The 12,430-nt window shown below is 53.4% G+C and overlaps 1 protein-coding gene across 5 annotated transcripts in view; it reads right to left on the bottom strand.

Moving 5' to 3' along the window:
* Positions 1-827: 827 nt before the first annotated feature.
* Positions 828-12,430, bottom strand: part of TTBK1 (tau tubulin kinase 1) — a 121,098-nt gene continuing 109,495 nt past the window's right edge. For all 5 annotated transcript variants that reach the window (XM_040611811.1, XM_040611810.1, XM_040611809.1 and 2 more), the window contains 2 exons: positions 9,864-11,467; positions 828-8,711 (listed from right to left, as the gene is read on the bottom strand). In XM_040611811.1, coding sequence (XP_040467745.1) covers positions 8,285-8,711; positions 9,864-11,467 — 2,031 coding nt within the window. In that variant the 3' untranslated portion in view covers positions 828-8,284. The remainder of the gene's footprint in view (positions 8,712-9,863; positions 11,468-12,430) is intronic.

Below are 12,430 nucleotides of genomic sequence, written 5' to 3'. Positions count from 1 at the left end.
TGGGAAGACCACGTAAGGCACAAGAGCAAGAGACCAGTCGTGTCAAACTGGCCCTGGCCAGCTCCGGAGTTCAGTCAGGGTCCCCCAGGCAGGTCCCAGAAGGACTGCACGGACCACCCAGGCGTGGGTCCCGCAAACAACTGCACGGATGGTATTCAGCTGTGGCACCTAGCTTTCTACCCTAACAGCATCTTTTTTGCTTGTTTGTTTTGTTAAAAAAGCAGGCTTTGCTCTCCAGCAGATGCTGCTTGGAAGCGGGCAGCTGAGCCTGCTGTCTGCAGTGTGTTGTGAGCAAGGTTCATGGGGAAGGGGCATGTCTACAGCGCAGAAATGCACGAGCACCGACAGCCCCACTCTGGTGCGTGCTTCCAAGCTGCCCCTCCGACGCTGCCTGCTGGCATGAACCGCGAACCACCGGAGGAGAGCCAGCCAGCCTTACCGCTGCGGCACAGCGAAAGGCTCCCAGCAATCGGACAGCCCTCAGCTTTGGCGCACCTGTTCACATGCACAAGGCAGGAGCCACATCACAGATGCTCATATTAAAACAAGGGAATGCTCCTGGTCCTTCCCAGCACGCGTTTTGCGGGTGGTTGCAGCCAACCGAGTTGTCACGATGCAGGAAAAAAAAATGTACCTTGTGGGGAGATTTTACGGCAAGTTGGGCCACGGCTCTGCAGGAGGTTGCAGGGAAGGCACGGGGGCCACAGCTGCCACACAGCTGGGATGGAACCCAAGCGCAGCCATAGCCAAGGTCCCTTGCCAGCAATTCAGGTAGTATTTCTGCTTCACATGTGGCAACACCAATAAAAGGGAGAAGACAGCAATGAAAAGGTAGACAGGCTTTTAATGGCATGATCAAGAATCCCCTTTTAATAACAAATCTAATAACAACTGTGTCTGATATGAACAAGAAATGGCATCATCATTTATTTATTTTTTTTTAAGATGTGATCTGAAGTTACGACAAATTGCCAGGTGGATCTGTACACAGACAGGGCCTCTGTGATGCATGCCAGATTTTATGGCCAAGAAATTTGCCATGCAGTTGAACCGGACTGTGGTTCCTTGGTTGGAATTGTACATTCTGTTGCAGTGTGTAAACATTCTCCAGCTGCTTTCCTAAAGGACGCAAAGAAGATATGTAGAGAGATTTAGCCTTGGGACCCAGTTGCATTTCCAGCCAGGCAGTACCAAGGAGCAGAAGTCCCGTCTCCAGGCCAAAAGACTTCATCAGACTGTGCCAGAGGCAAAGGGACACTGCCCTGGTGTGCCAGGTACAGCGTCTGAGTGTACAGTTACATGCTGTCGTGTTAAAAGGAGATATACAAAATCATCTGCATTTTCAGCTCCAGTTCCTGTCCGGAGAAGAAGCAGCCCAGGTCCCAGAGCACAGCAGTGTCACCGACACTGGTTTTCATACACACAGTTTGTCCTGGACCCCCTGCCTAGCCCCCCATGTCCTGCGGCACTCACCCAAGCACTGGGTACGCGCCAGGCCCTGCCTCCCCCAGCGACCCCATGCCAGCCCGGTGTGCTCGGGGCAGAGGAGGCAGGAGGTGAGCCAGAGGCGGAGCAGCCCCACGCCGATACCAGCCCCACGCCGATACCAGCCCCACGCCGATACCAGCCCCACGCCGATACCAGCCCCACGCCGATACCAGCCCAGCAGCACCCCCACCAATGCGGAGACCTCACCCCTGCAGCCCCCTCTGGCTTCGGAGCTGAGGGCAGGAGGAGTTCTCACCTGGGTCCCTACCAGGACCCCACCTCTAGGTTCGCTGCAGTAGCTCCCTTCCTCCTTTTAGCCCAGGGGGCATCTACACATACTTTAAACCTGCTTTCCGATGTTTGCAGCTCCAGAAACTGTGGGATGACGACCCTCCTTATAACCCGGAGCACCAGCCCGTGCAGCGCAGGGCTTGCTGCATGGGTGGGGGGCAAAATCTGCCTCAAAGCTTTGCAGGAATCCAGGGGGGCTTCAGTCCCCCGGCCAGAGAGGGACTGCAGGGAGTATACAGTGGCTTCAAAGACAAGATTCCCTAGAGGAGGTGAATTAGGAACGAGGGGACAGGAGAGTTACGGTGTATGAACTGCTGTTATTCCATGGGATTCTGGCTGTATTCAGGGTCACAGCCCACCACAGCCTGCCACCAGCCTCACAAGGAGGCCAATCCCAAGGCTCAGGGAGATGCTGTCAACCTGTCTCAATGTCAGCTGGCTCTGCTGTCACTGTCTGGATGGTCCCAGCCCCTCAGAGCACAGTGACGGGCTGAGGAAGAGGAAAACAACCCTTCAGGGTTCTGCAGAGGACCTCAGGAGCCAGCACACCATGAGCCTACGGGCTCCTGACCAGCATCGGTGGCACAGGCACACACTGTGGGAGGAAGGGGCCTGAATGGAGCCCAAGCTCTCTCCCTCGTGCCCAGCTGGCTGGCAGATGGAATCAGAAGTGGTTGCAACCTCCCAGGCGGTGCCCGCGTGCTTTGTGAAGCCAGCCGTGCACTGCTCCAGCGCGGGCACGTTTCAGCTAAGCCAGAAGAAACTCATTCGATATCGAACTCATGTCTACAATGGGACTGCTACTGTGTTCACAAGATGAATTTAACTGCAGTTGATTGATGTGTGGGGCAAGGCCTTAGGTGGCTGTTGGTGTCTGTGCACATGGGATACTGGTAGGATCATGCCATGGGTCAGTAAACTATACAGAGAAGGAAGAAGTGCGCTAAGGGACCGTCGAGCTGCTACCGGAGCTGGTCAGGCTATCAATAGGTACTTAGCCATCTTCTTATAGAGGATCTACGCTGACAAAATATCTCTCTGTTGGAAAGGAGAAACATCAAAGATTTTCTTGCCTCAACACAACTTGCTTTGGTTTGAAGCATTTCACCAGCGAACAAACCATGCTTGTGGTAGGCAAGGGCAGACACGTGAGCAGGGACTCCCCAGGCCCTGACCCATGCCACACAGACATGTGGCAGTCAGTACAACTCTGATGGCAAGCAGGACAGCTGCCAGCTAGCCAAGCTGGGGTGTTTTGCCCCCGTTTCATGCTTAGGAGAGTGGAGCCCCACAGCTTGCATGCGTGGTACCCTGCTCCTCCACCCACACTCACTGCGCACAGCAGTCAGTCCCGCACACATTAGAAGTCACACAGTATCGGGGCACTTCTTTGAAGGTAGCAGGATCCTTTTCAACCTTTAGCCACTATATATAATGGGCACTACTTGTATTATATTGTTATAATAATATATATATATATATTTTATAATATTCTTTACTTAGAAAGGGCAAGCAAAGTCTCCTGCCTCTCACAGATTCCAAGCACAACTGACTCAGGGATGTCTGCTACCGAAACACCTTTTGCACCTAGACAAGCAGAAGTGTTTGTCCTGCCAACCCGACAAAGCAGTTAAGCAGCTCCATCCATGTGTCCAAGCCCCTCCACGGCATTAGTCTGACCGGTGCCATCAGTCCTTTTGCTCCCTCTGCTCGTATAATCTGTCGTCACACTGGCTTAGCGCTGAGATCTGTCTCTCATATTTGTCACTTGGCACTCTCCCCTGTATCCCTCTTCCTTCACAAGCATCTCCTGGCCAGACAGCAGCCACTGACTCATTTTTACTAGCCAGTGTGCTGTCTTCTCAGCTGGCTGATAAGAAGGAGGTGGGACCTTCGCAGACCCCAGCAAAGTGAAGACTCTCAGCAGAGTGTTTGCTTTATCTCAAGATACTAGGCAGTCCCAAAGACACTTCTGGTCCCAACACAAACAGGACCCCACAATGCTCCCCTGAACAAGACCCACCCTTTCCTACCACCCATGCACATGCACGCAGCGATGCAGGCATGGTGGCAGCAGGAGGCCCCCTGAAACACACGAGGGCACAACCACCTGCAGCTGGCCAGGACAGACTCTGCAGCAAGGACACTGGCAGGGAACCACATAGTGTCAGCCTGTTCCCAGAAATACCTAAATGTGGGAAAGTTCTGGGAAGCCTGCTTCTCCTCTCCTCACCCCAAACAGTTTTTAATTCTGCCTAGCCATTTCCTCTGCCCTGTTCAGCTTGATCTCTTTGATCTTCCATTCTTTGTGGTGAAGCACAGATGCAGCCACACAACACCAGCAATGTCTGAGCAGCCCTGTGTTGTCCTTGAGGCTTGACAGAGCTTGCACACTATGGTTTGTGGCAGAGAACAGCAGGGTCTTGCCCCTCCCCACCTCCTCGGCTGTGACAGCCTACCATGTCCTGTGATGCCAGACTGGATTGTCTGGCATCCCTTAGCCACCTATCTTCTCCCCAATATCACAGGGCTTCATCCCCTCCCAACCCCAAACAAGATCTCCCATGTTCATTCCAACCATGGCAGGTGCCCTTCCAACCTCCCTGCAGGGCAGAGGAAGGAGAGAGGACCCAGAGGAGCTGATGAGCCTTCTGCAGGGCTGTTTTCAAAGTAACACTAGCAGGGAGCATCACTGCTGGTCCACCTGCCTGCCAGAAAGCCCCTCCAGAGAGACACGTAAGAGGAATGGGAACTGTAACCGGGGTGTGCTGAGCACCGCAGCAGTGGGGTACCCTGGGGTCATGCTCACCATTGAGCAACTGAAGGGCATAACCTTGAAAATCAGAGCCAGGGAGGAGATCCAGAGCAGCACCCATATGGCAGGGGCTTTCCTGAGCCCTCTGACACCTGAGAGAGGGATCAAAACATCACCTGCAGCATGCAGCCTGCCGACAGGGGCTTGCCAGCAGGCCCTGGCATGGCAGTGCCCTGTGACTGGCTCTGCCAGCAAAACACAGCTCTGGGGACCACCCATTAGCAAGCTCACGATAGCCAGGCAACTGGGAAAGCCCAGCACTGAAGCTCCTGTAAAGAAGCTCCATGAAGGAGGCAACGTGACACCTAGCCAAGATCACAGCATCACTGGCCACTGGGAAGCAGGTCCAGAGACCCAAACCTGCGGGATACATGGGGGACAGTCAGGCCTTGCAGGAACGACCCTTAGAAACTTCTCGGTGCCAGTGCAGGGCAGGTGCTGGCGGGCTCCCTGGGCAGCCAGCAGTCAGCCGGTCTCGCTGCCAGCGCTCCCGATGGCACAGCCCACTCCCACCCGGAATAACTGGGGGAGCAGCCAGGGACAGCAGGGAAGCAGGGCTGTGCTGGGGCACGGAGCCTGGCAGCACAGCGCCAAGGAGATACAACTGGTGCCAGTCCCAGACCTCCCTGGCCCCAGCTGCACCCTCAGACCAGCCCTGGCAAATGGCTGTTATTTTCCATGCTGGAAATCTTTCAGTGGCTTTCTGAAACCTGGTGGCTCTCCAACACCTGACGGCTTTGGCATGTGTCTGCCAGAACCAGGAATCTATTGCACCGAAAAGAGAGATGATACTTTGGTGTCACCACCATCCTGCCTGCTACTTGTGGATAGGTCATGGTAGGAAGACCTCTTAGAAGATGACTAGGCTTCTCAGAAAATCTTCTGATCAGAAAAAAGTCCCCACATTCCTGTGAAAGTTTTTACTGGACAGTCGTTTCACAACTAAAAGCCTGCCTGATTTCTTCATTCGCCATTCTTGGCTACACCATCTTCCCTGCTTTCATGTGCCACATGTAAGATCCCTGCCCTGGAGCTTCCCTCCTGACATGGGTATAGCTGGGCCATGGAAGAGTCTCCTTTAAACTCTCCCTTGAACAAATACATTGGTTGTGCTTTGTTGGCCTCTCATGATAAGGCAGGTTTGCTAACCCTGTCAGTGGTCCTGCAGCCCTCTTTCCAGGCTCTGTCAGTGTCATTTTTTGGCACATGCACCTAAGACCTGGATGGAGCACCTGGTAAAGACCTCATCACGACAAAGCCTTACCATCTCAAATGAATAGTCCCCCAACAAATGAACAGGAGTGCCATTACGGTTTATATTTCTGGAAAGAATCTGTGTTTGTGTTTATTCTGTTTTCTAGTTTCTAAACATGCAGGGCATATTTAGGTTGTAGTTTGACCCACACTTCAAAATTACCTGAAGTTCTAGTGCCACCAGAAGTGGTCACACCCTCTGTCCTCTCCTTGCCCCATTTCTGTTGTGACCAAACCTGATGAACGAACCAGCTGAAAACCAAACCAGAGTGCTCAGTGCCACACTGGATCAGCACTTCCAGCCACTTCCCCAAACAGCTGCCCCAGTGTAAGGGGGTGGGACAGTGCAACGAAGCAGCTGCAAGTTGGAGGGACATTTACTTTTTGGTGGCAACATCAGCTCCATCCATCAGATCACAACCTGACCTTGGAGTTTCCAATGCTTCTCTGCAAAGATGAGGGCATGGGTTCAGGCTAGAAGCTATGCTTCTTACTCTACTGGGGTGATCAGCATCGATGGAAAACAGCAAACACCTTGAGCTAGATGAAGTAAATTCTTAGCATTGGCAACACTTGAGACTGTTGTATAAAGAGGTAATTCCTGTCATGTGTTTCTGGACATTTCCCTGTTCAGTCGTCCAGGCAGTACCCTGTTCTCCCAGGCACCCTGTCACAGCTCTCAGGCTCCTTTCCAGAAGAGTATGAGTGAAACACCTTCAGGATTCCTCAGACCTGATGGCAATCAGTGTGACTGTATCGATGTTCAAATGAATCAAGGTTACTACTGTCCAGATTCCTCTATCAAGCTTTTTTTGTCTGCAAACAGTACAATATTTGCAGCTCGTTGCAGCTGCCAGAGGGGGTGTACGGAGCAGCCGTATTTTTGTTCTGCCTCATGCAAAGCCTCTTTTAGGCATGACAGTGGTGTGAAACCCGGAGTATTTGGGTCTGGAGTGTTTTCCCCCGTGAGGTGTGGGGAAAATCTTGTGGACTACCTCAAGATCTTGCCAGGCTCAGACAGGCATCAGTCCTCCTGGCTTTCACTTTCAGGCCTTCCTAATTAGTCTGGGAGCTAAAAAGTTGATTGATTTAGTTCTAGCTGAGCACTAAGCTTCTGCTCTGATAATATTACTTGAAGAGCATAGCCCTTGCATTTACGTTCACATTGTTGGTTCTCACGCAATGTGTGGAAGTAGTGAGACCTGAGAAACATAAACCCAACCTCCGAACCTCCGCAAGCCAACCCACCTGCCCTCGGACTGAAATGCACAAGGTGCCCACAGCGCACCAGCAAACCTCTCCTCGCAAAGCAGCAGCTTTTGAGTATACTACAGGATAATATTTTCTCACCCTGCCATGTAGGGGGACTTTCTACCACAGTGCCAAAATTCACAAACACCAAGAGCGTGACAATAAAGCACAAGGAATTCAGGTGCAAGAGGCACCCAAGCTAAAGGCATCCAGTGACTATTCACATCTTCAGGATGGAGCTGTGTTGGGTGGGCTACGGGTCTGTGGCACCAACCACACGCAGGTTGAGAGGAACCTCACTGCCTATGTTGGGAGATGTGGTCTCCACAGATCACGGTTTGGTATCTGAGACAGAAGCAGCTGCAGTGTGCTCCCCCCTGCGCCAATTAGCAAGCACTCCTGATTTCCCAGAAAGCTGCCAATACATTCCTACTTCCATCTAAGTACCCACCACACAGGCATCTGCTGGAAGAGCAGCAGTGTCACTGAGCAGCCACGCCAGGTGGCCTCCTCTGTGGGACATGCTGGAGCAGGTAGAAGCACCCAGCAAGACCTGCCTGACTCCCGGTCCCACCTGCAAAGGCATCTCCGGACAGGAGAGAAGAGTCCCCTCCACCCCACGCCTGCGCTGATCTCAGCACAGAAGGATGCATCCATCCCTCTCGGCTCAGCTGGTGACAATCCCTTGCTAGCAGGGGGCAGGAGGCGAGCCAACACATAGGTGGATGGTGGCGGCCAAGGCTGGCATTTCCCACCAAGGAGAGAGCAGGGAGCTGCCTGCAGGACAGGAGCCTTCCCCTGCAGCAGCCCTGGCTCTCCTCACCTCCGCTCCTCCTTCCAAAGCCAGGGTGGGTGTTGGCGACCGGTATTGCTGACAGAGAGAGGGGAATGCCGGGGGAGGGGGCAGGGTCAGGCACTAGGCAGGCTGCCTGGGTCACTGCTTGGTGCTGTGCGTTAGCAAGCGTGAGCTGCGGGCTGGATGTCTCCCTTGCAGAAGGCTCCGTGGCTCAGAGGCTCTCAGGCCCGTGGGAGCTGATTGCGATGGTGTGGGGTGAGAGTGAGTGAAGCATTGAAGTACAGCTACTGCTATACACTCGTGGGTCCAGCGTGGAAGGCTGTGCTGCAGCATCTCGAGTGTATACTATATGCAGAAGTTACCCAGTCCGTTGGGCTGGCAGAAGATCATTATCTGGCAGCTGCCTTACTTTCCAGGGACACCTGCTTTCCTTTGGTTGCTGGACTCTGAGTCTGGGTTTTTCCTCTTTGTCGTTTTTTGGCCACAGCAGGAGAGGGCAGGGGCTCTCCCGTCGGCCCCTGGGCCTGAGCTGGGGGCTGAGGTCGGGGGGAAGGAGGAACTCGCTGAGGAGCAGTCCCTGGTTTATGCTGTCGGCAGGGAGAAGGGCTTTCCCTCCGGGGCGGCAGCTGGCTTCTGGGGGAAGCACTGGGGTTTCTTGAAGGAAGGACAGGGCTCCGAGGGGATGCACAGCTGGACCTCTGTGAGCTGCTCCGTGGAGGCAGAGAAGTGGAGCTCGACGAAGGAGGAAGCCGACTTTGTATTTGCGCTGTTCGGCACTCATTAGGGAGGCTTCCAGCTGGTCTCTGTGCCTGAAGCCTGCAGGGGAAGAGAAGAGGGAGGATGAAGGGGAATTTCTGCAAGGGGCTGCAGGCTCCTGGCAGGTTTGGCATGAACGTGGCTGGGCAATTACAAAGGGTCTCCAGCACCAGGAGGACAGGGGCTGTGGTGTGAACAAGGTAGGGCACTGGTGTGAACTCCATCCTTAACTCTCGGTGCTGTTAACTAATGCCTGCCCTGATCCTCCAGCCCCCCCTGGGACAACACCTTTTGGCCGATACCACGTATCTGGGGCTCTTCTTAACCACATATCTGGGACTCTTCTTAACACGCAGCATGGATGCAGCAACCTCTTTCAAGGCAGGAGATACAGTCTGGGAATGTGGGCATGAGCTGGATTGCACCCTCTGGCCTCTGATGGCAACTGTGCTGGAAGATAAGCCAACCTACAGGGATCCCCTCCTTTCACCCCACACCTCTAAAGCAGAATTTTCTGGACCTGTGGCAGAGCCACAGTAGCAGCTCTGCTCCTGGGCTGGACCTCCAGCCCCAAGGCCAGGCAGAAAAGCCAAAAACTGGCAAATTCAGACGGTCCACCTTCACTTACATCTCCGTGCTTATTTGATAGGGAGCCAGGTACCTCCAAAAAACTTAGGGCGCAGGGATATGTAGGGAAGTCAGACCATGTGGAGGTGGCCCAGGCTGTTTCAGGTCACTGCCAAAGCCCACGCGTGTGCACTTCCTTCTCTCCAGCTCTTCCTGTGCTGGGCATCTTCTGAGGCAACCGCAACCGGCAGCCTGGCAGCCCATGCTGCTCCGATGGCCACGGCCAGGCCAGGTCTCCCTGCAGTCGCGGCTGTGCCTGGCAGGCTGCAAAACTGGGAGCTCGGCACCGCAGGGATCTGCTACTAGCAGGACCAGGCCAAATGAAAGAACTGTGGAAGGGAAGGTGGCCTCAAAGCCAGGGCAGGGCAGGCGAAGAGAGGCTTGACCCTTTGGCCAGATTGAGGCAAAGAAGACAGAGAGGTGGGAATCTCACACGCTGGGGGGCTGAAATGACTGCAGGGAACAGGGATGGGCCATGCATTTGAGACAAGCCAAGGGGAAAGCAACTGGGGGTGAGCAAAGCCCTGGCTGTGCCTCCTTACCAGGGCCAACCTTCTGCACTGCCCACTCACTGTTTGGTCTTACCTGTACGCGACAGCCGCGTCCTGCGGGGAGCCACACAGTGCTGACATCGCACCGGCCACCGGGCTCTCGATCTTTGCCACCTCTAGAGGTGTTTTCACCGGCGTGATGGGCCGAGGAATTCTGCTTTTTGTGCTTGTGGGTCTCTCGTGTTTCCCAAGAAGGGCAGCCCTCTCCTTCCCTGCCTTCCTTGGGATGGAGTCATCGGAGTCGTGCGTGTCCTCCTCAGAACCAGTGGCCGACAGGGTTTCTGAGGCTCGCCGCCTCTCATCGCTGGAGGATGCTGAGGAGGAAGCCCCCGAAGCCAGCTGAAGGAGGCGGTTTTGCCTCTTCTCCATCACTAGGCGAGCCAAGTCAGGTTGCTTTGCCCTCTTATAAAGCCTCTCTTTGGCCGAGAGTGAAGTTGAAAGGTCTGAGCCGGTGTCCTCCTCGGAGAACAAAATGGGGATCCGACTTCGGTACCTGGAGGCCAGAGGTCTCCTGGGGCCCTGCTGTGGTGTGTCAAGGAGGGTCTCTGCTCGCTTAAGGTGCTCTGCCACTGATGCCAACTTCTCAAGCTCAGGCTCCTTTGTAACCATCTTGCCAGGCTCTTCCAACTCCAGTGAGAGCACCACTTTGTCAGAGAGCTCCGGCTTGGTGTCGGAAGGCTTCGCCATACCATTAGGAAGTGCCGGCTGCTCCCCCACTGTCTCTGAGGTGGTTTCAATGTGATTAGCCGACAGAGCACAGCTCTCCGTCTCTGCTCCTTCTAGCCCCGAATGTATGCTTCCATTCTCTACCAGCACCAGGTTGTCCTCCAGCTCTTCCTCGATAATGACCTCCTCAAACTGGCCCGGCGGGCAGTATTCCTCATGCCTCATCAGCTGGCCACTGGAAGACATGACATTTAAGTGGGTCTTTTCAGCGATGTGAACAAATGTGCGCTCAACTTTGGTAAAGGGGGAGGAAGCTGTAGCCACTGCCATGGGAGGCTTTGGTTCAGATTTAAGGATTGAGGACAGGGTCCCTGGCTCAGACACATCCAGCTGGCTACCCATAGGCTGTGGCCGCTCGCTCTGCGGTGTCAGTGCAGCAAGAGTGCCCAGGTCAACTTCTGGAGCTAAGTCTGCGGTGACCGGAGACTTTTTCAGATCACCTGGTGAAAACAGCACGAGTGTTTTTGAGCCTTCCTCCAGCTCCAGGTCCCCATCAGCAGTGGACGCTCGACCCTTGGATCCTTTCTGGTCATCAGCCAGGAGTGTGGATGGTGCACACTCCTGGCTGCGCTCTGTGCTTTTTTGACTCAGGTCGCTGCTGGAATCACTGTGCATGTCAATCTCATCCCCTTCCTCCTCTGCCTCCTCTTCCTCCTCCTCCTCCTCGTCCTCCTCCTCCTCTTCTTCCTCAACTTCTTCCTCGTCCTCTTTCCCATTCATTTCCAGATAAGGTTCCAGAGGTTTGCAAGGGGCAGTCAAGACAACATTTGAGAAATCAACTTTCTTTATCCTCTGGGATACCTTAGGCTTTTCCCAGTAGTCTGACACATCTTTTCTGAAGTCTTGATAAGGCAAACTTAAAGGCACCGCCTTGGGCAGACCATTCATTTCAAATGACTTCAGCATATATGCCTGCAAGGAGACAGATGTAACAGAAGAAAAGGGTTAGTATTCAGACACAGCATTGACACAGAAGACATCAGGATCAGCAGCAGCAGGAAGTGTCAGCGGGAGGCATCTAGTCCGTCATGCTTCCAAAATACATGCCTAAGCAGTGATTGCTCCATCATTCGATTCGTGCCAACCTTAGAAAGGAGAGATTCACAAATACTTATCAACAAAGGCAAAAAAACGTGCCAAAGGAGTTTCTTTGTTAGCAGTCTTTAACCTGGACCTAAGAGAGCTGTTTACAAGCAGTTCCTCAGGATTTTTTCATGTTTCCCAATCTTCTGCAGTATTTATACATTTATTTCTGTGCGAATACATTTACATAATCGCTCTTTCCTTATTGGAACCATTCAGCAACTCTCTTTTATGCCTAGGTCACAGTGAACCCAAGGAGCCCCTCTGAGCTAGGTAGTTTCCTGGAAGTTTCACTTTCCAGGTCCATCCACCACTGTCCCTGGGGCAATAACCCTTGTAGCACTCCTGTGTTCCCCCGGCATGCCATTTGTCCCCCCGTCTGCTCCCACATCCCTCCAGCAGCTCCTAATTCTGTCTTCTACAGGCTTCTGCTTTCACTAAAATGATTGGCAAGTCAGTCACAAAAACTGACATGTAAAGTAGCATTATCAAAGATGTTGGGGTGTCCAACCATGAAAGGCAAGGGGAGGACGGGACAGTTGGTGGAGGCAGTGCTTCTCCAGCAGTAGCCTGTGGCACAGATACTGCCCGTAAGGTGCCAGGCTGTGAAATGACTGCAAATAATACTAACAGAAAAGCAGCAGCTCACACATACATGCACACACTTGACCAAACAAGCAAAAAAGGGCAAAATAAATAGGAAATGCCCACCGAAGTTTGGCCTAATTAACAACTGGTTGTAAATGAAAGCCCCAGCAGCACCACTCTGCAAAATGAACTTTAAAAAAATCA

The sequence above is a fragment of the Falco naumanni genome, chromosome 12 (genome assembly GCF_017639655.2).
Source record: "Falco naumanni isolate bFalNau1 chromosome 12, bFalNau1.pat, whole genome shotgun sequence".
Classification (NCBI taxonomy): domain Eukaryota; kingdom Metazoa; phylum Chordata; class Aves; order Falconiformes; family Falconidae; genus Falco; species Falco naumanni.
Note: the sequence above shows the minus strand (reverse complement) of the source record. Positions and strands in the feature narration are given on the sequence as shown.